Raw genomic sequence first — 23,495 nt, 5'->3', positions numbered from 1 at the left:
CTCATTTAAAAAAAAAAAAAAGCCTCTTAAGGCTTGGTTGGAGAAGGAAATGGCAACCCACTCCAGTATTCTTGCCTGGGAAATCCCATGGACAGAGGAGCCTAGCGTGCTACAGTCCATGGGATCACAAAGAGTCAGACAGGCCTGAGCAACTGAACACACGCAGAAGGCTTGGTTAGAGCAGATAACTCTAGGGAATACCTCTACTGCAGCAAAAGGGTCTGTAGTCTCAGCAAAAGGGTCATCTGTACCTCTCTAGCTGTTCTCACCAAACTCCCCTGCTGCTGGCGGAGGCAGCCTCCTCGGTGCAAAAAATATACTGAAAACAAGGAAAATGTCTGTATTTTCTTCCTTCAGAATGGTCGTGAGGAGAAATAGGAGAACTTCATGAATAAGTTACTTAAACAAGAAAACAGGTAAACAGTTAAAGCGTTTAACTGAGAAAAAATATGACATTTATAACTTAAATTAACTGAGTTTTAAGCTTTAACATTCAGGTTTTTTCTTGTACTTGAAAGGCCTAACCTGCCAATTTCAAGAACTGTTCTTAGTGTGTTTGGCTATTTATCCTCCCTCTCTCTTTCCTACCTTCTCTTTCTCTTCCTCCTGCACACGCACACACATGTGCACGCGCACACACACACACACACACACACACACACACACACACACACACACACACACACACACACACACACACACACACACACACACAGTGGCTCTTGAGTTCTGAAAAACTGGGGACTGTTAGGTAAAATCAGAACTAAGGTAACAGGCTAAGGAGAAGCTGAATTTGAACATTCAGTGGAAAGGCCTCAAGCCTGGTACTTGCAGATATTTCTCTGTTGTCTCGATTGTCTTTTTCTGCTAAGCTCTCTTTAGAGATAATATTTACATTCCTCAGAACTTTCATTCCAAGCATACAACACTTTTGATTCCAAATGAGTCTCTACCCCTAAGTAAGGCTTATTTGACCATCTGAGGAAAGATGTGACCATCTGCAAATAATTTGGCCCCTGCTTCCGTATAGCTCTAATTGTCTTAGAGACATATGCGTATGTATGTGTTTATGTACAAACTCAACTCTGAAAATGTTCAGAGCACAGTAATCTTACTTGATTTATAAGCACGATTATATGAGATTTACCAGCAGTATTAAGTATTTGATAATTAGAGCTACATGATTTGGGCAAGAAAGTTTATTATTTAATATATAACAATCTCTGGATTTTTTTTTTTGGCAAACAAATGGCAGAGAACATAGTCAGTTTTGGTTATAGTAAATTTAATGTTATTCATGGTTTGCTAATATATGTCTACAGAATGTAAAATCATTTCTACAGATAAATTTGTCATTTCTAGAAACACAAACATGTATGAAGCATAAGTGAAACATTGATTAAATAATTTCTCTCCTAGTGTTACTGATCACCTGGAATCAATTTCAGAAATATGTTGATTCCTCTAAACATTTAACACAGCAACTTCTGATAGGGTAAAAAATTTCATATTTCTTACCATGCAAAAACTTCTAATGTGTCAATCATGGATAAAAGAAATCAACTTTGATGTCATTTCTCTTTTTGGTACATACAAGTTGTTTGGGGATATTTTATACTATTCCAGGAAGTTTGTTTTTGTTTTTATGTTAAGACCTTTGGGGTGTTCCAGCAATGGTACCCTTTTTCTAAGTAAAGATTGTGCATTCTAGAGTGATCATGCAGTAAAGGGTGCGCATTCCAGAGTGATCATGCTTTATAAAATTTAATGTGTCAGAACTGTGGAAAGAGAAGAATGAGGAGGGAATCTTCTTTTTCAGTGATTTTCAGTCATATTTCAGGGTGAACTGCGATGAGGATTGACTTTTTAAAATTAGCCTTCTTAATATACAAATTATTTAAATATTTTAAAGATAATTCATTTGCCCTGCTCTTGCCTTCTAACATTAGCCATTTCACAGAGAGGCTGATATTTATACTCCAAAAAAGTGTGGAAATACATTTTAATGGGAGTGATGAACTTGAGAAAAGGGTTAAGACTCTTCTTAGCTGTATCCTTCCTTTGATGCAAAGTACCCTAGGCTCTTATTTTCTTCTGTCTGCTCCATGTCAAACAAGTGGCAGGGAACCCAGTCATTCCTTAGCTAAATGATTACTCCTCTGCCTTGAAACGTTTATTGGGCCCAGAGTCATTGTATCATACTCATACTCCCAAATCAATGATTCCCAAAAACCTAGCTTTGGAAATCACTGTATTCTATTAAGGGGCAAAGAGAATTCCCCAAAACAAAAGTAATTCAAGATTGACTGAAAATATTTAATGTGCCATATAATTTTGTTACTTGTTTTGGAGAGCTTGTTTTTTTTCCCCCATGGAGGAGAAAAGAAAGGGCAAAATCAGATGGCTTTGGGTTGATAGCCTTAGGAACCTGGCAGTCTTTGTTCTAATTCTGCTCTCTCTAAATCTGCCTTTGTTGATCACCTATGGCTGTGTACTTCTAGAGGGCAATAATAGTAAGTGATGATTTCTGATATACTTATGCAAATTAAAGGCCAGAAAGTAGTTTCTTCTCTGTTAACTTTTTGGCTGAATGAAACCATTTCTCCTTCCCATGTGAGTTCAACAGGAAAGGGTCCTTTATTACTTAGTCATATTCTCCCTGTATTCTACACTTCTGTGTGAGCCCTAAGAGTGTTTCTACTGGAGTCTGTGGGGGTCATCAAGTTCAGATTGTGGTGTTCTGGGAAGAAGTGTTGAGGACCTTCTTAGACACAGAACTTCTAGTTGTGCCCACATGCCTCTACCCGGAAACTGCACTTTATCTGCAACTGTGCCTCTGGTCTTAGGACCAGCCATTGGAACATACCACTCACCCACTCCTCTGTTACGGCAAAGGACCAGCCTGGTACATGCTGTGTAATCAAACACCTAGATGACAAATACAACTGACGTCTCTCACTGTTGCCTTATCATTCTCTGAGCCATCTTTAATGCTGATCTTATTTTAAAAAAAAAATTTACTAGTTAGATGCAAGACTCGTTTTAAACTCAGAGCTTGTATGTGGTGGCCATTCAATATTCTTATTTCTAGATTTGCACAAACTTTGTCAACTGTAGTCTTTTTTCTGGTGCACGAGTGTGTTCAGATGCTTCATAAACATGAGCCTACCCGGGTTGAAAATATTGGGGATAATATTGAAAGTGGTGTTATTTTGGATGATTGCATAATCTGTCACTAGGGATTTCATGAGACATAGAAGATAAGTCTTCATTTGTAATTTGACATTTTAAAAAAATCATGAATTCTTTTTTTTCCCTCAATTGTTATGTACAGGTATACACCATACTATGTCATAGGAACTTAAAGTTTACTCTATGTCAATCCCCTCTTCACTTTTCTAGATCTCTGTTCCCCCACCCCCTAAGTCTTAAAACCGTTTTTTATCTGTGAGGTCACTGAGGCACTGGATTTGACTATATTGGTAACTTTTAGGGGGAACTGAACTGTTGATCTTCCAAAAGAAAGGGACCAGACAGTGTTGCTTAAAATGCTGCAGTTGTGTTACTGTGAAGAAAAGATTTGCTTCCACTTTCAACAGGAGATATATATATATATGCACACACACACACATATATACACATATATATTCATTTCAGTAAAAGTGGGTGGAAAAATCTGAGAACATAGTTACCTTCACACATTATTGATAGATACACTGGGTGAGAAGCTTACTGTAGGGCAGTCACCAGAAAAAAATCTAACTCTAGTGCTTTCAGTATTTGTAATATTTGTATCTATTCCCATGCCAGCAATGTCTGCTGTGCACTGTGTCCTATTACTGTAAATCACCTGGTTTATAATTCTAATGGGAACTAATTTGTTTTGTAATGAATTCAGAGGAGATACGTATAATATGGCCGGGATTGTCCTACAGTTGTAAATAAGAATACGTCCTGTTTATTTTGACATCTTTTTACAAATGCATTGTATTAGGGTGTGAATATTCTGAACCATGCTCTTGTTTAAAGTTTTGAGATTTTTATTGGTAAATGTAACATTTTAATGGTTGTAATAATTATTTGTATAGATATGAATATAGTATTTTATTTAAGAAAATAAACTTTGCATTTTTGCATTGTGAAGTCTGTCTTTTCTGATCATTGCATGTACCACTTCAAACCTGGTATTAAATGATTTGTCTTACATACTGAAGTTTTGTATTCAGGTAATCTTGAAATTTTGCCAAAATGTCCAAAAGTGATATCATGACACATTGCCCATGGGGATTGTATTTCTGATCAAAGAATCAACGTCAAATCATAATTATGATCAGTGCTGTACTTTTGCAGTAAACTGTACACCTCTATACTTACTGTGAAAAGTAGGATTAGAATTTCAGGTCTGGAGAGAACTGAGAGATGATTCAATTTAAATTATCCTCCTTGTATATTTATAGTGTTGGAAACAAGCACAAAATCACTTTGGGACAAGAATTAGGTCTTTCATTACAACTACCCACATCAATTTGTCACATCTCACAAGCATGAAGTTTGAGGGAAAAAAACATCACTGAGGAACTTGCACAGTATAAAACCATGTAAAGTTTAAATGCCTACAAATCAAACAATTTGTCCTTCGGGGATAGCCTACAGATGTGGTAAAAAATTATAAATTCAAGAAATGATAAGCCTAATAAAGTTCAGGATGATGAATCCTTCCTAGGAAAGGAGGGAGGAGGAGAGTATTGAGAGTGGTACTTGTAAAACATTTGTAGGGTTTATTGGATTGGAGAGCAGATACCCAGGTGTTCGTCTCACACCTGACATGTTTGTCTTAGGAGTAAGTAAAATTTAACCTAATACAAAAACAGGTAGAATAAGGACCTTAGCACACATTTCCCAGGTGTCCTCCGGAAAACGAGTGCTCATAGTATTTCCTGGTCGAGCTGTTTGTGAGTTCAGGTCAAAGCTCAGTATTCTGACCATCAAGGGTTTAGCCTTCTTTCTGCTGTGCCCACTGTCACTCATTTCAAGTCATAGGTGAATCACACATTTTGATTATACAGGGAGCCCTAATAACCCATAAAGTGTATACAACCCATAATAGTGCAACCACTAGGCATAAATTCAATCTCCCTAAAATGAATGTGCAGATTATAATAGCTATATACCGTAACATTTTGTTAACTTTCCAGTCTAGTTTGATGTTTGAAGGAAGATGATTTTAGTGACTTAAATTTCTTTAAAAAGCTATCCAGGGGATTTTCACCTTTAGGTAAAATTTAATAGCAAGTGGTAGGTTCACAATCCCACTGCACCAACTAGAACAAAGAGATAAATTAGAAAAAGTATTTTTTAAATGTATTTTTAATTGAAATCCAGTTGAATTACAATGTTGTGTTAATTACTGCCGTGCATCAAAGTGACTCAGTTATAGTGTGTGTGTGTATATATATATGTATGTGTATATATATGTGTGTGTGTGTGTGTATACATTCTTTTCCATATTTTTTCCATTATGGTTTATTACAGGATATTGAATATACAATAGGACATTGTTGTTAGAAAAATTATGTTTTAAAAGATACTAAAACCCATCAATAAAGAGGACAAAATTCTTTTGACTATATACATAGATCTGAACAAAACTCCAGAGAGGAAAAAAAAGTCCTCCCTACCGTGAGATGAGATCTCCAGCCTCTCTTTTTTCCCCTGGGGACATCGGATGAGTATGGGTTGAAAAGGTAGTTTGAAAGTTCCCACAGTTTTATGAACCTTAGGAGACAAATTCCTGCTAGATGAAGCAGTCTCACCATCAAGATGTTGAAAACCAGAAGAGAACTATATCTCCTGCATCTAACTACAACTGCATTCTGAGCTCTCACTCAGCTCAACTCTGTCTAACAAAAGAAAAGTGTGATTCCTTTCTGGTGAAAAATAACACAGCTTCAATCTCTGCATTTCATTTATGTACAATATCCAGGAAATATATACAGTGTCCAATACAAAAAATGTGATCAATAAGCAGAAGAAAAGGCAGATGCATGACAGAGAAAATCAGAAAACCCAAAAGCTGATTTTTGGAAAAGATTAAAAAGCTAACAAAAGAGCTCCTAGAAAGACTGATCAGGAGGGGAAAAAAGAAAGAAAATATAAATTACCAATAAAATGAATGGAAAAGGGGACTTCACAAAAGAGCATACAAAAATTAAAATCATAAAACATTACTTACAACTTTATGACAACATTACTGGCAACTTAGATGAAATGGACACAATTCTTTCCAATTTTAGTATATGTGCTGCCGAAGTGAGCACATGGACACAATTCTTGAAAAATATGATTTACCAAAATGAACGGAAGAAGAAACAGAAAATCTTTAACATCTATACCCATTAGCCAAATTAAATCTGTAAGTAAAAAACCTTCCTACCATATATTATATAATTCATTTCTATGAAATGTACAGAATAGGCAAATCTGAAGAAACAGAAAGTGGCTTTGTGGTTGCCCAGGGTTGGGGAGTTTGGGAGAAAGTGGGAAGTGACTGCTAATGTCCATGGGGTTTTGTTGGGGGTGATGAAAATGTTCTAAAATCTTGGGGATGATTGCCCAACTCTGTGAATGCACTAAAAGTTGTTGAATCATACACTTTAAATGGGGGAATTCTATGATGTGTGAATTACATCTTGACAGCTGTTTATTAAAAAGGTATTCCCACAAAACAACCTCAAGTCCAGCAGATTTTAGTGGGAAATTTCTCTAAATATTAAAGGAAGAAGTAACACCAATCTACCCAAATTCATGAAAAAGAGGGATTATTTCCAAACCTCTTTTATGAAGTTAACATAACCAAATTGATACCAAGTCTGTTATAACATTATAATAAAAGAAAATTATAGCTCAATATCCCTAATAAACACAGGTGTAAAAATTCTAAACAAAACGTCAACTCGAATCTACTGATATAAGAAAAGAATTGCACATCATGACCAAATGAGGTTTATTTCTCAGGAGTGCAAAGTTGTTTTAACATTTTAAAGTAAATTTATACAGTTTGTTGTATTAACAGGATAAAAGAGATAAAATATGATAACTCGAACAACTGATAAAATTCAGCATCCATTTATGTTGGTCAGTCTCAACATCTGCTTTGACCTTTCCTTTTTCCTGTGAGAAATTAAGGAGGTAATGCTAATTTCCTGCCTGTGTAAGTTCACAGGTCAGGTAGGTTGGTTATCTAATATAAATGTGCCACTTTATTTTTCAAGTAACCCCGTAAACTACAGATTTGAGGATGACACAAAAATCCAGTTTTTAACTAAGTGTGTGCTGTGTAGGTCTGGTCTGGGTGGTGTTTTCTTACATTGCTTTATCACAGGTTTGGGAAGAGACTGAAGCCTAATAGTAGTGGTGGAGAACTTACTGCTTCAGGGAACTTTCCCTCTGGGAACTCATTATTCAGTTTGGTTAAACCCCATTAAAAAAAGTGCTGCTGACTGGCAAATGCGCAAATTCACATTATTATGTTTTTAAAGCTCAAGAGACAGTGTATAGTATGGGAGAAGAAAATTGGTTAGTATGTCAGTGTTTCAAACCACGTCATATTGCTTTTTGGGTTTTTTTTTTTTTTTTGGTCTTACTCCTGGACAAATTTAGGAACCTTTGTCTTCATTATCATTGTACCCCTAATTGAAGAATTATGATTTCCCAGTTCAATGCAAACTAATTCCACTGCCTTACTTTGGTGAAATGACACCATTCCCGTCGTTAAAAAAGCCACAAAATTAAAAGATGCTTGCTCCTTGGAAGAAAACCTATGACAAACCTAGACGGCATATTAAAAAGCATAGACATCACTCTGCTGACAAAGGTCCATATGGTTTTGCCAGTAGTCATGTACAGATTTGAGAGTTGGACCATAGAGAAGGCTGAATGCCGAGGAACTGATGCTTTCAAACAATGGTGCTGGAGAAGCCTCTTGAAAGTCCCTTGGACAGCAAGGAGATCAAACCAGTCAATCCTAAAGGAAATCAACCCTGAATATTCATTGGAAGGACTGATGCTGAAGCTGAAACTAAAGCTCCAATATTTTGACCACCTGATGTGAAGACCCAAATCACTGGAAAAGACCCTGACTCTGGGAAAGATTAAAGGCAGGAGGAAAAGAGGACGACAGAGGATGAGATAGTTGGCTTTTCTGACTCAATGGACGTGAGTTTGAGCAAATTCCAGGAGATGGTGAAGGACAGGGAACCCTGGCATGCTGCAGTTCGTGGGGTCGCAAAGAGTTGGACACGACTGACCGACTGAACACCAACACCACTCCTAGCCACCAGGAGCAAAGACAGTTCAGCAGTCTTTGTTGATGGCAGTCATAGATTCTGCCTGGTCTACTGGACCAGCATAAATCAGTTTCAGAGGCAACTTTGAAAGACTTTTTGACTCTTGCCAGTATTTAGAGTTTTTGAATGTGTTTTAGGAAGTTAAAAAGACCATTGTATTCTTGTGATTTCCCTTCACTCTTAATTTTGTTTCTGAACCAACAGGCTCCCAGTAGAGACCTGACAGCTTAGGCTATGTATATTTTAATTTAAAATGAAAATCTTTGGGTCTTCAGGGCTTTGCCAAATGTAGTCAGTGAATGTATAAGAAGGACTTTGGTTCTTAACTGTACAAACTTAGAAACTGAAGCAAGAGTCCAGTTTAGGGAGCCCAAATGATTCAAAGCCGCAGTTTTATTTTGGTTGGCTTTCCTAAAGCACAATACATTCAGTGTCACTCAGGTTTATATAATGAACATCTAAATTTCGGAAAAACTTTCTCTTTTTGTTAATATGTTCAGGGGTTATACAATTCCAGGCTGTGTTTTGCATATACAGACACAAATAAAAGCTACAATACAATCTATCTTGCCTGTCTCTGTTCTTGTTACATAAACCACTTATTTCTATGTTTCAGTTTTCTCCATCTGGGAAATGGGGATAATAGTAATAATGCAAACTTCACAGGGTTAGTGGTGGTAAGTGTTTCAGAATCAATGTATAGAATATATACAAACCCTTGGCACAATGCCAATGACACGTTTGCTGTTTTAATAATCAGTTCTACCAATGTTAATCTTGTAGAGGTTGGAGATGAAAATTGAGGGCAACAGTTTCCAATAGCAAGATCCCACCAAAAGGGCAAACCTCAGACCTCAGTCCCATTTGCAATTCCTAAGAATTACGGAGATGAAGCTGTTTTTGTTTCTTCAAGGATGAATTAAAACGATCCCCACCTCAATCATCTCTCTTTTTATGTCTCTGTCCTCTACTGGGATTAAAACTGTGACTTTTGTTTTTCTTATGAAAAACTGAGGTTTTGGTTCAAAGTATTTGTCTTATTTTTCTGATTTCTCCCCTTTCACTGGAGAGGACTCACTTTTCTCCTCCTCTGGGTGTGACAGGCAGGTTGTGAGAGCCCAACAGTGTAACCTTCCTGCGAGTCCAAATTGACATTTTCAAGTACTGCCCAGCTCGGCAGCCTCAGCTCAGAGGAGTCTACAGTTCTCTTTCATTTTGCTTTCAGTCTTCCTAAAAACAAAACCAAACTCACAACTGGACCACATCAAAAGTACATCCATCCTCCTTTGGCTCAGTCCCCTTCTCTGACCATCTTTACAGAGTTCTCACTAAAAACAACATTCCATAGGCTCTTCCCATCGTGTGTGTGCCACCAACCCTACTGCCCAATGCTTCTCTGGAAGATAAACGAATTTCTTTTCCTTTTAGTTTACTCTTAAACTTTCGTTACTCAAAGAATCAGCTATCTTCCCCTCTGTGTCCCAATCAAGTCTCAATTTACCCTTTTGTTTAATGCCACCTTCCACATTTATAGTTTCTTAGGGATGGGTCAGCCTGAAATCTCATTGGTCCCTTCCCTTTTAAGCTTCCCAGGAAACACTTCTGCTTGAACCAGAGCTTTGATCAAATCTCAGTTTGGTCTCTCGGGTTTATGTTTGCTTATTCTCGCCTCATCTCAGCTTTCCTTCTCCTTAATTCTTCATGCACCTAGTTATTACATTGTTCTAGCACTTGAAAGTCAATTTGAAATTCTGACATAGTTGATGCAATATTAGCAATAAGCTAATGTCTTCAAAGTTGTACATTCCTGGGAACTATTAATAGCACCTTCTCTCTGACCCTGAGCAGAGTGCCTCCGATTATTCTATTTCTCTGCTTGATTGTGTAGTAGAATTGGCAACCACAGATGGTGAGAACCTACACCTCCCTGCAGAGGTCCTCCTGGAAACCTATCAAATATTTTTTTCTAAGAATTTGGTTTTGAGAGTTGTATCAGTAGTTTAGGGGCTACACATCTGGGCATAAATATTGCTGATAACTATTTGGACTCTCTTTGGGTCTGCATCAGGCCATTCTCTTCCTGGAGCTCTTTGCCTGCTTACAATGAACAGCCTGCTTGTGTCATGCACACCTGCTCCTTTGGGACGCAGACCCAGGTGGGAGGGACCGTGTTGAGTTCATTGTGCTCGGTTCCTCACAGTGCCTGGTCCAGATGTTTCTTGATTGACTTTTGACTGAAGCAGTGTTTCTGATTCTACATGAGTGAACAGAGAAGTGGTGAGAAGAAGATAAAGGGGAAATGGATGCCCTAAAAACCAAGTGACTTTACAAGGTATCCCACACTGAGAGAGAAACAGGGTGAACCTCAGGCCTGAATTTGTTCTGTTCCTTGAAGAGGCCTGCCTAGATCTGGGTACTGAACTTTGTGAAAAGCCCAGATAAGAATAAAAATCATGAAACACAGATCAACTTTTTTTTCTGTGGTGGCAACATTAGAGCACCCTAACGGGGAGAGCTTTTGAGTTAATTTGGATAATCTTCTCTTTAAAGGATTTAAAAGCTCTAATTCACAAAGAATGTAAAGAGTCAGAGGAAATTAGGGGCCCAGGAACCAGCCACAATGGGATTGTATGTTCTGACTTGAAAATATTGCAGTGTTTAAATTTCTTGTCTTCTGAGTCATAACTATAATGCTGGGATAAGAAATGGGACACCCAGATATTAGCATAGCTGTAATGTGATATGACTTCAAAGCTATTGTATGGTGGTTAGCTATTTTTCATCTCCAGTGAAATGGATAAGCCTTAGATGACAGGGACTTCAAGGCAATGAAAAAGAGGTAGGAAAAATCAAAGAGTTAAAAATTTTAGTTCAGGGGAAATCATGAAAACTTCTAATCTACAGATATTCAGAAAGAGGGAAGAGTCCCCTTACTATCGCCTTTTAGAAATTGGCAAAGGCTGATCTACCACCCTAACCAATCTTATTTGAACTCATGTGTGTTAAAGCCTAAGATTTAGCAGGTGATTAACCTTATGGATGATGGTGTCTTAATATGGAGGAGACATTTGAACTTAGCCACACAAGTATATCTTGTTCCCACTGAAACTGTTGGTAATTAGTCAAATCCATTTCCTCTGTATTCCCTAATCAAGGTTGTTTTAAGACTCCCATGTCCTCCAAGCTGCACGTGGCCCAGACGAGAAGTAACCTTCTTTGCCTGAGATGTTTTCCAGGAACCTGGAGTCAGCGGCATCTAGCTCAGCTGAACTGGTTGAAACTAGGTGGGATCCCTGACCCTCCAACTGGGTATGCGTGGGTGTCTACCTGTGCCCTTTGGAACATGCAGAGGCCCGTAGGCTAGTTATGAGAGCAGGAAGGATGTTGACACACCTTTTCCCCATCACCTATTCCAGTCTCGCCACGCTCCCTGCGCCCCAGCCCACCGTGCTTCCGGCTTCTTTATTCCTCATCCCAGATAAACCCTGCCCCGTGCCTTCGCGAAGGAGGATCTGAAGTTTGTTCTGCCATCTACTTGCATGGCTGCCATGTAGATAAACCCTGTCTTTGCTGCGAACCTCAGCATCTCGGCGTTTTGGTTGCTGTACGTCGGGTAAAATGGACCTGGTTCTGAAACACTACCAAACAGCATTAAAAACAAAGCTCCCCCCCCCAAAAAAAAGACGATAAGCTGGGCAAAATTATGGTAAACAAGGGCTTTACCTTACTTCGGGCAGATGCTGGTTCTATCTTTACTCGTAATGATTTTCATTAGTTTCACCAGGAGTCAGTCCCAGGCCTCCTCTGGGACCGGTTTTGTCACCTGCAGGCTGAACATCCCGGCTTTCCCTACAGATAAGGGTGGGGAGGGTCAGGGAAATGTTTGCACAGGGCATCCCCTGGACGGTGGTAGCAGTAACTGCTGGGGAAAGGACAAAGTCTAGGTTTTCTCTGAGATTCCCAGGGCAGAGCTGGCAGTAATGAGGTGTGACTTTGTGCACAACCAGTCTTTCCACTTGGCCCTAGCTTTGGTAGAGATTTCTCATCTGTGTTGCAGTCTTAAGGGCCAGAGACAGTGATACACAGCTTTAAAAGGACAAGGAGGGGAGGGAGATGTTTGTTAACTCTGGACAGTTCCTCTGGAGGTGGAGAGTCCTCCTGGCCCCTTCAGGGCTTCCTGGGACTGAGGACAGAAAACAGCACAGCTGGTTTCAATGAAGGGCCCCCATGGGTGAGAGATGCCAGCCAAGCAGGGGAACCTGCCACCCTGCAGGATTCGAGATGTGCGGGTGAGGATCTTTTCTTTGCAGGCACTGCTTCTCCTGCTCTGCACAGCTCCATGGACTGTCAGGTAGATGTGGCAGGTGAAGACCAGAGAGGTCCAGCACTTTGCACAAGGTAACACAGCATGCAGGTGAACATATCTGGACTAAAGTCTGACTCAAGAATTTTTCCAAGACCCAACTAGTCCTTCTATGAAGAATGTTTATCTTTGTTTTCCCCCTTTCCCCAAGTTTTAAACAGACTGTCTCCTAGGAGGAGAAACATTTGGGTATTATCGTTCCCCTGACACACAATTTGTGACCCCACAGACCGTTCTGGGGGCTGCCTGGAGCCGCAGAAGCAGCAGCTGCCAGTCATTGCCCCAGGTGCTGACTCTCTCAGCCATGGAAAGTCCCTTCCCCAAATAGACTCTGGTTTTCCACTGGCTACTCCTACTGCTAAAATAAAACTAGGCTGACCCCTCTACCACCCAGTGCTAACAGCTGGGGCTTCATCAGAGGTGTGAAGAGGCCATTTCTCATGTGCCGTTTTGCTCCTCTGGCTGCCACGTCTCTGCCCTCCAAGTGAACTGCTCTCGTTACTCTGTGCCTCTGCCAAGATCCTCCTCACAGGCTGGCTGTCTCCTGTTACCCTCCTGTTGAACTCGGAGTTGCCTCCCCCTCATGTAAAGAGAGAAGTCCATGAGCACAGAATTTGCACAGGCCTGTGCTAAGCGTGGATGAGGGACCACTATGAATAACTCTGGCCATCCCCTCCACCCTGAGTTCCTATCAACCCAACAGACACAGTCAAATGCCTTTCTTGTATCTTCCTACCACTGCACAAATCAGCACTATGGAAAGAACTAACAACAAATACATTTAGAATTGATATTTATAGGAGCAGGCTTGGTCTGGGTTTTCAGTCCTGCTGTAGAGAACAAAACTGAATCACAATATGTGAGTTTAAGCACTAGGCAGACACTGTCAGAAAACAATGCTGAATAATCATCCACCCATTTCTACAGGGCCCCCTCTCCATTTCCATGGACATATTTCCCAGACAAGCTACCAAACAGGTTAATTGTCCTACAATTTATTCACTTCAGGCCACAGGGGTGCTTAAACAAACTTTGTTGTTTACATCCTGCCCCCACCTTTTTTGGATACAAAATTCTTTAGTGCATTAAAAATAATTAGGTCAACTCAGCAAAGTTAAACAGGTTTGAAATTTGTTTTAGATGTTAGATTAATAGAACCATTTACTAGGTGGCCTTCATATGGCCTATGTGTTCAGTTCAGTTCAGTCGCTCAGTCATGTCCAACTCTTTGCAACCCCATGGACTGCAGCATGCCAGGTTCCTCTGTGCATGGGATTTTCCAGGCAAGAAAACTGGAGTGGGTTGCCATGCCCTCTTCTAAGGGATCTTCCAGACCCAGGGATCGAACCCATGTCTCTTATGTCTCCTGCATTGGCAGGTGGTTCTTTACCACTAGCGCCATCTGGGAAGTCACATGGCATATGGAAGCCAACAATTTTTAAGAAATAAAGAATAACAGAAGACCAATTACAAATTTGGGAGCATTTTACAAAAAAAGGTCACAATGCTTCATTGAAAGCATCTCCCTGTTCTTAAAATTAGGGAAAGTTTGCTATTTAAACTTCCAAAATGTGTTTTGAACATTATTTTAGAGAAAGAATAATATATTTTAAAAAGGGTGGCTGATCCATTTCTCTAATGAAAGATCAGGGAAGCAGAGGTGAGAAAGTAACTTCAGTTTCACAGGCAGACATACCTGTGTGCATGTGTTTGCATGTACAAGAATGATGGCATCCTAGCCCAGGTAACAAGGGAGTTTGGTCAAAATGAGACTTCCTGGGGGCAGAGCAGCCACCAGCATGAGAGTGAGGAGGTGCTGAGCTTTTCAACACTGTCCTGGGGAGAGAATGTGAATCCGAGACAACCCCAAACTGGCTGAGCTCTCTGCCACTGGAGAGGAGGAGGGAGATGCGCTCACCCTGAGAGTGGCCTCCAGAGAACCTTGGGGGGAAGGTCTGGAGCTCTGATCTGCATGAAGCAGCAGAGGAGGGTCATGGTCAGTGGCACAGGAGCCTGAGAGCAGTGACCCTGATGAGAACACTTATGTCTTCCCCAAGGGAGATGTGGGCACAGGATGGAGCTATTTGAATTGGAGGTACTTTTGCCTTTGCTAAATCTGTTCCAGGAGCCCAAGTCTTTTGTGCAAGGCCCGTTGACCTGATGCTGATGTCACCAGTCTCCTAGTGCTGTCGGGCATTCCTCTTGCTCCTCCTGATGGCGGAAGTTTCCCATTTCCCCTTCCACCTTGGAGCTGATCTGTGGAGAAACAGGGCCTTCCCAAGAAGATAGAGCCTGAGTTGTGGGGTCAACACACAACGGTGGGATGAAGACTCAGGGAACAGGGAAGCACCCACGCCTTGGTCCCAGAGACAGTTACCCACCAAGAGTGTGTGACAACCTGGAGCCCAACCTGGAGTCTTCCTAATGCTGCCGGGAACCTGAGGGAGGCGTACAGCATCCCTGCAGTGGAGGTGACCAGCTGGTGCTATAGAACATCTATCCCAGTTGGGCAGGGCCTTGGAGCCACCCCTCTACCAGACTTCAGGGAATCACATCATCCCAGGACCTTGGAGAAGGAGGCTGGTGTTTGTGGATATCTAGAGCAGCGGATGTTACAGAGGTGCATAGGGGGCCAGCCTGGAGTTTCTGGGCAGGAAATCTGGGCTGCTGGCCTCTCTGGGCAGGGAGGCAGGTGGAGGGCAGAGTGTAGCATGGTTCTGCCATGGCTAGCGAATCTCAGGTGAGGGTAGGAGGAGTCCCAAGGTGGTTGACTTCGATGCAGCTTGACCACATCTAGTTCAGAGTTGCAACAAAAGGGGATGGTGGGTGTTTCTGACTCTGGAGGGCTCATCTCTGTTCACAGCTGCAACTTCTCTTCTGCCTCCCTTTCTTGCAGGTTTGGGTCCCCCTTAGCTCCTCTCCTCCCTGTGGGAATGTGTACAGAGCTCACCCGACAGCGGGCAAGTGGAGCGTTTGGCAGTGGTGACTTTGCTGCAGTCCCTATGTTTTTCATGAAACAGCACCAAGATCAGTGGCTCTCTCTCCCTGGCTCTCCATGCTGGAGGCTTAGAAGACAGGAATCTGGTCTCTCCGAACCAAATCCAGGTCATCATCTAGGGTTAACAAAACCTGAAACAAGACGGGCAGAAAAATGAGAGGAATGCACAGTTGCGATAAGTCCCTGTTTTCTAAGGCTCACAAGTGTACTTAGTTGTTTTCATGTCTTCTGCAGTGCTGTGCTCTAAATAGGCACATGTAATTCTGCAATTCATTTATTCAAGTATCTATCAAGGGTCTATTAAGTGCTATTCTAGATGCTAGGGATACAGCTTAGGATAAAAGAGAGACACATGTCTACCCTGATGGAGCTCACATTTGAGAGAGGGCTTCAGACATGAAGCAAATGCAGGAACAGAGGCTACTATGTTAGATAGCAGTATGTACTAAGGATAAAAATTAAACTGTGGAGGGAATATAGGGAGTATGGGATGGGATGAGGTAAAAAAATTTTTGGGGGGTAGCTGGGACATCATTACCACTTAGAAGGGGACATTTGGGTGGGGACCTAAAGGGAATAAAACCTTGTTGCAATAGAATATTGCTATAAGAATTGTTCCCCCACCCTCCATTTATAGTTCCCTCTACCATCACTCTCTCTGTGATGTAGAGGGAACTCTTAGCTCCACTTTTATTATCTCTGTCTCCCCAGAGAATGTGACGATTAAAGAAAGCCTTAAGGAAGAATGTTTATACAGACTGGTTAAACTTCCCAAACTGGCCACTAGGAGGCAGCCCCGCTCCACTCTTGAGGTTCCTAAAGGGTCAGGGTGAACCCTGGAGGCCCCTATATCTTGTTAAAAGAACTTGTGTGCAGGTACCATATACTTTTATTTTGGAAAAGTCAAAATTAAGATGGAATTATGCTGGGAGTTGTCATCCTGGGTTGTTATAATATGCACAGCTTCAAGGAAGGTGTGTGGGCAAAAAACGAAGGAACTTCAGGAGAGACTTGAAAGAGACTGGTTAGAAAGGCAACAAGAGGCCTGGCTGCTATCCTGAGCCAGTCGAGGAACTTGTAAAATGTTTGTATTAATAAGGTATGTAGTGAGGCTGGAGGAGAGGGAGGAATGTGAGTGTGGCACAAGAAGGAATAACCTAGTGTGGCTGAGATGGTACCACCTAGTGTGGCTGAGTGCCACCAAAAGCGCTTTCTGGGGGAGCTGGCCATGTGAGTTCTAATCACCAGTGCAGTCCAAGCATTGTGCAACTGAAGGAAAATGATTTTATCCCTGTGTCTTAAAGTATTGAAGAGTAAAAGAACAAAATGAAGATCTAACTAGAGGATACAACGTTAAAAAAAAAAGATAATCTGTACATTGAATCATAATGAAGACTTGGAAATTAAAAATAGGAGGATGTAAGTAAGGGGGGAAGAGGAAAAAAGAGAATACAAGATGTAAAGAGCGAAGAAAAGTTTTTATAAACTCACCAAGAATGAGAAAAACAGGGCAGTAGCAGAGAGGAAGTGCCAGATGTCATGGTCGTCAAAGAAATCCAGCAGGGTGCATTCTCGGTTCTTCTCCCGGGACTCGGCTGGCGTTCCCTGGAAGGAGGTGATGCAGGATGTAGGGGAGCAGTCCCACAGTTCAACTCCGTAGAGGACGGAGCATCCAGAAACCTACAGTCGCTACTAGATGCCTGGGTCACTACATGATCATTAGCTTCCAAGAAAACATCCGTCCACACAAAAATGTGTCCACAGATGTTCACAGCAGCAGCATTCATAAAAGCCAAAAACTGGAAACAACCCAAATGTTCATCCATTGAACATCTGCTAAAATGAGGCATATTCATACAATGGAATGAAAAGTGAAAGTGTTAGTTGCTCAGCGGTGTCTCACTATTTGCGACCCCATGAACTGCAGCTCACCAGGTTCCTCTGTCCATGGCATTCTCCAAGCAATAATACTGGAGTGGGTAGCCATTCCCTTCTCCAGGGGATTTTCTTGACCCAGGGAATGAACCCTGGTCTCCTACATTGCAGGAAGACTCTTTACTGTCTGAGCCATTATTCAGCAATAAAAACACATCATACTGACATAATGTGATCTGTACATGGGTGGACCTAGGAAACATTACACAGAGAAGGCAGACTCAGACTGCATACAGTTCCATTTATATGAAATGTCCAGGATAGGTAGATCTATAGGGACAAAAGATTAGTGGTTGCCTCAGGCTAAGGGGTTAGGGAGAAATGGGGAGTGACTGCTAATGGATGTAAGATTTTTCCTGGGGTGATAAAAATGTTTTGACATTGATTGCGGTGGTTATGGTGATGGGGAGCTAAGACTTCCTCCCTGTTCTATGCCTCACATGTATCACCAGTTCCCTAGGCCTCACCTTACCTATCTGTGAAATGGATTTATACACACCTGCATCTGGGTGTCTGGATGATGACTATGATAAGGTGCAGCTGATAAACTAATCAAGCTTTCTGTACATATTAAGCATCCATTGGGAACAGGATTGCAATCATAATACAACACACAGTGAAGATCACACTGGCAGTGGGGATAGGACTTCATGTTTAAGAAGCGCCACCCCGATAATAATGACACGGCATTTATTGAGCATTTATGTGTGGATATTTATATAAAACCAACCCCTTTTAAAAAAGTTTTCACATTAGAGAATATAAAAAAGATAAACAGCAATAAGGCCGTGAAGAGAGAGAGGTAGGAAGGTCAGAAAAGCAAGATGGAGAGAGCACATTGTCCAGGAGACAAACACTCTTCTCTTACCTCCCAGCTACTGAGATTCTGGAAGAAAAAATACAGGGCGGCAGCCCACACTACAGCGGTGGCAACAATGCAGAAAAGTGGGATCAGGAGGATCTTCTCGGAGCTGCGAAGCTGTGGGTGAGAAGCAAATGCTGCCAGGCTGCATGCATCACCTGGTCACCTGAGGAGGACCCGTGGTGCCCAGCCAGCAGCCGCTCTTACCTTCATGATGATGTAAAAGGCCAGGTAGAGCAGCAGGTTGCAGATGAAGATGCCCAGCATGTAGGAAGCGAAGTCCCTGGGTCGGTTGATGAGTCCAAAGAGGGCACTGAGCGCACAGAGGAATTGTTGTGTAGCCAGGAAGCTGGATTTGTAGTATTACCGACCCTTCCAACCCCCACCCCCGTTTCTGCTGGGAGGGGAATTAAAAATCTTTCAACTTTCAATTTATTAAATCTCTTTCAGAACATTCATTTTAATGATTATAAAGTTCCTATCCATGGATGTACCTAAACCATACTCTCTAGTTGAAATGAGTTTTCTCTTTGTCCTTCAGTTGTTCACTATTATAAAAAACTGCAACAATGAATACCTTTAGACATATGGTGCTTTTTTCTTTTTGCATTTAAGATGATTAGATTACTAGACATAGAATTGTCTCAGCAATTGGTTTGACACATATTACCCATTTTTAGCTAGCTGTTTAAATATTGAGGTTTATTTGGTTGGGGTTTAGCCTTAATTTTATTCCAAATTTCTACTCGGTTATAACAGAAATCTTTATTATGTGGGGCTTCCCTGGTGGCTCACGTGGTAAAGAATGCCTGCAATGCAGGGGATAACAGAAATATTTATTATATAGCTCTTTCTTATCTTGTGGTTTTGAAAGCTTGTTTTTAATACAGACACACTATGCACATGTATGATATATAGTTGGATTTCTGGCCTCTTCATTCTGATTCACTAATTTATAATTTTGAATCTGTGCCTCACCATGTTATTATTGTTTTATATATTATCTAACATAGGCTGTCAGATGTAGTTTAGTCGCCAAGTTGTGTCCGACCCTTATGACCCCATGGACTGTAGCCCACCAGGCTCCTCTGTCCATGGGATTTTCCAGGCAAGAATATTGGAGTGGATTGCCATTTCCTTCTCCAGGGGATCTTCCTGACCCAGGGATCAAACCGGGGTCTCCTGTAATACAGGCAGATTCTTCACCAACTGAGCTACCAGGGAACTCCCAACATAGGTTAGGCTAGTTTGCACTATCCAATATGGTAACCACATGTGGCTATTTAAATAAAAATTAAATAAAATTGAAAGTGAATTTTCTCAGTCAGACCCCATTTCAAGTGCTCAATAACCACAAGTGGCTAATAAACATTTAAGCTTTGTTCCAGAAAGTTCTGTGGATAGTGCTGGGCTGTCCCTATACACCTCTGTGCCTTCTTTCTTCTGTTAATCCTTTGCAGAGACCTTTGAAAATTTTGTCTAACTAGGTAAATAAATTTCTGAATAAAATCCTATTAACTTAGTTCCATTTCTGGTTCTAAATTTGCACCTTACCTTGAGAATTGATATCTTTACAATAGTTAATCTTCTCACCCAGGGCATGCTATCTTTCTTCATTTAGCTAAGTTTTTGTCTATATCTCCTAATGAGGTAGTTAAATGTTTTGCAGAAAGATCCTACATATCTCTCAAAGTTTATTCCTAAGTATTTAAAGTGTAAAGCTGTTATTAACATTTTTGTTCATTTTTTAAAACATATTTTTTATTGAAGTGTAGTTGATTTACAATGTTGGGCTAATTTCTGCTGTACAGCAAAGTGACTCAGTTACACACATATATACATTCTTTTAGTGTTCTTTTCCATTAGGATTTGTCTCAGGGTACTGAATATAGTTTCCTGTGCTATACATTTAGGCCTTGTTTATATTCTATATGTAATAGCTTGCATCTACTCACCTCAAACTCGCAGTCCACCCCTCCTCCATCCCCCTGCCCATCCCCTGCACTTGGCAACCACAAGTCTGTTCTCTGTGTCTATGAATCCGTTTCGTGACTAGGTCCATTTGTGCCATATTTTAGATTTCACATATAAGTGGTATCATATGATACCTGTCTTTCTTTTTCTGACTTACTTCATTTACTATGATAATCTCTAGTTGCATTGGATGCATCCATGTTGCTGCAGATGGCGTTATTTCATTTTTTAATGGATGAGTAATATTCCATTGTATATATGTACCACATCTTCTTTATCCATTTCTCTGTCAATGAACATTTAGATTGTTTTTATGTCTTGGCTATTGTGAGTAGTGCTTCTATGAATGTATAAGTGCCCATTTCTTTTTGAATTATAGTTTTCTCCAGATATATGCCCAGGAGTGGGATTACTGGATCATAGGGTAATTCTATTTTTAGTTTTCTGAGGAACCTCCATACTGTTTTCCAGAGTGGCTGCACCAACTTACATTCCCACCAACAGTGTAGGAGGGTTCCCTTTTCTCCATACCCTCTTTAGCTTTTGCTGTTTGTAGACTTTTTAATGATGGTCATTCTGACCAGTGTGAGGTGGTACCTCATTGTAGTTTGATTAGCATTTCTCTAATAATTAAGTGATGTGGAGCATCTTTTCATGTGTCTACTGGCCATCAGTATGTTTTCTTTGGAGAAAACTCTATTTAGGTCTTCTGCCCATTTTTTGATTGGGTTGTTTGTTTTCTTTATTATTGAGTTCTATAAGCTGGTTGTATATTTTGGAAATTAAACCCTTGTTGATCACATTGTTTGCAAATATTTTCTCCCATTCCATTGGTTGTTTTGGTATGATTTCCTTTGCTGTGCAAGCTCTTGTAAGTCTGATTAGGGCCCATTTGTTTGTCTTTATTTTCATTTCTATTGCCTTGGGAGACTGACCTGAGAAACCATTGGTATTAGATCGATCTATATCAGAGAATATTTTGCCTATAATCTCCTCTAGGAGTTTTATCAAGTCATATATTGTGTTTAAGTCTTTAATCTATTTTGAGTTTATTTTTTTGTATGGTACAAGGGTGTGTTCTAACTTGACTGATTTATAGGTGGCTGTCCAGTTTTCCAAACACCAGGGATCAAATCGGGATTTTATTGTATTGGGTATTGTAATGGGAAGAGAGACTTTTTCCCATTGTATATTCTTGCCTCATTTATGGAAGATTAATTGACTATAGGTATGTGAGTTTATTTCTCGGCTGTCTATTCTGTTCCATTGATTTGTATGTCTGTTTTTGTGCCAATATCATGCTGTTTTAATTGCTGTAGTTTTGTAGTATTGTCTAAAGTCTTGGAGGGTTATGCCTCTTGCTTTCTTCTTTTTCCTCAGAATCATTTTGGCAATTCAGGGTCTTTTATGGTTCCATTTAATTTGGGGATTGTTTGTTCTAGTTCTGTGAAAAATATCATGGTAACTTGAAAGAGATTACATTAAATCTGTAGGTTGCCTTCGGTAGTATGACCACTTTAACAACATAAATTCTCCAAACCCAACAGCATGGGATAACTTTCCATTGATTGTTTAAAAAAATACTTTTTAAACTCACACCTAAATAAATATATAAAATATTTAGAAATAAACCTGACAAAGGAGGTAAAACATTTATATGCTAAGAACTATAAAATATAATAAAGGAAATTAAAGATGATTCAAAGAAATGTTTTTGTTCACTTTTTATTCCAACTGACTTTGTTCTATGTAATATAGGAAATTTCCTCTTCTCACAATTTGAAATCTTCAGTGTACTCTAAACTCTTGTATACTTTTCACACAGATTCATCAGTTATTAGTATTTTGCCACATTTGTTTTATTTTCTCATTCTGTCTCTCTATATGTATACATACATCTCTCTATATATTAATATATATTAATGACTTTTGTAATATCCATGGGAAACTGATGGAGACCTCAGTGAAGAGGTAACCCCCTCTACTGGGCAGTCACAGTACTAGTGTGTCATTGTGCCTCATTTCCCCCTACCCTGCAGGCGTTGGTGTCCCACAGAGCTCCTGCTAAGAGAAAGGCCATACACCTTGTCTTGTGAGCAGACTTGGTTTGATTTTAGTTCTACAAGAGGCAGGGACAGGCCAGGTGATTCTGACCCTCTGGACATTGTCATCGGTTTTTCATTATCATGTCTCCTACCAGTACCCTCCACCCTGTCTTACAAAGTCACTAGGACTGTAGGGTCTTCACTAAAAGGGTGGCCAAGAGAACATCACAGGTGATCATGGCCAAGAATCACCCATCTCAAAGTGTCCCTCAGTAAAGCACAGTCCTTCACAGGTATGGACCTTCCCCAAGGTAACCCCTGGGGCAGCAACACTGTGGGAAGTTTATTTTGGATGCACATGGCCCCTAAATAAGATTCAAATTCTCATGACTTGATTCTGGTTTTCCTGGGGTGTGCTTCTTTCTTCATATCTGATACCTTAAAGGGAGGAGGAGGAGAGTCATCTATATATCAAAGGTCACTGATCAGCTAAGAACCACTAATACAAGCAGCTAAACTTACTTATTTTTTGAGAGAGAAATAAAATGTCACTCATTCACATTTTTAAGTATAAGTTGCAAACACTAGATACATAAAATATAGCTAGCATAAACGTACTTTTGCTGCACTGTTCTACTTTGAGGTCATTTGAGGAAGCAAAGGGGCTTCCCAGGTGAGTCTAGTGGTAAAGAACCTGCCTGGTAAAGAAGTGAGAGACACGGGTTTGATCCTGGAGGAGGGCATGGCAGCCCACTACAGTATTCTTGCCTGGAGAATCCCATGCACAGAGGAGCCTGGCAGGTTACATAGTCCATAAGTTGCAAAGAGTTGGACACAGGTGAAGCAACAGCATGCATGCAAGAGGAAACAAAGCCAAGGTAATAGTGAAGGAAAAGAAAAGGAAGAAGAATGATACACGCAGAGTAGGAAGACTGAGACCTGGAGGGAAAGAAAGAAACAGGAAAGAGACTCA

At 40.5% G+C, this 23,495-nt stretch overlaps 1 protein-coding gene across 5 annotated transcripts in view; it reads right to left on the bottom strand.

The window, feature by feature from the left end:
- Positions 1-12,046: 12,046 nt before the first annotated feature.
- SIDT1 (SID1 transmembrane family member 1) overlaps positions 12,047-23,495 on the bottom strand; it is a 104,104-nt gene continuing 92,655 nt past the window's right edge. For 4 of the 5 annotated variants that reach the window (XM_043474862.1, XM_043474861.1, XM_043474865.1 and 1 more), the window contains 4 exons: positions 18,711-18,816; positions 18,510-18,620; positions 17,198-17,311; positions 12,047-15,837 (listed from right to left, as the gene is read on the bottom strand). In XM_043474862.1, coding sequence (XP_043330797.1) covers positions 15,775-15,837; positions 17,198-17,311; positions 18,510-18,620; positions 18,711-18,816 — 394 coding nt within the window. In that variant the 3' untranslated portion in view covers positions 12,047-15,774. Of the gene's footprint in view, positions 15,838-17,197; positions 17,312-18,509; positions 18,621-18,710; positions 18,817-22,395; positions 22,961-23,495 lie in introns of those variants that run through there. The other variant, XM_043474863.1, reaches the window with a different exon arrangement.

The sequence above is a fragment of the Cervus canadensis genome, chromosome 7, assembly GCF_019320065.1.
Source record: "Cervus canadensis isolate Bull #8, Minnesota chromosome 7, ASM1932006v1, whole genome shotgun sequence".
Taxonomy (NCBI): domain Eukaryota; kingdom Metazoa; phylum Chordata; class Mammalia; order Artiodactyla; family Cervidae; genus Cervus; species Cervus canadensis.
The sequence above is the reverse complement of the archived record's forward strand: the minus strand, read 5'-3'. Positions and strand labels throughout refer to the sequence as shown.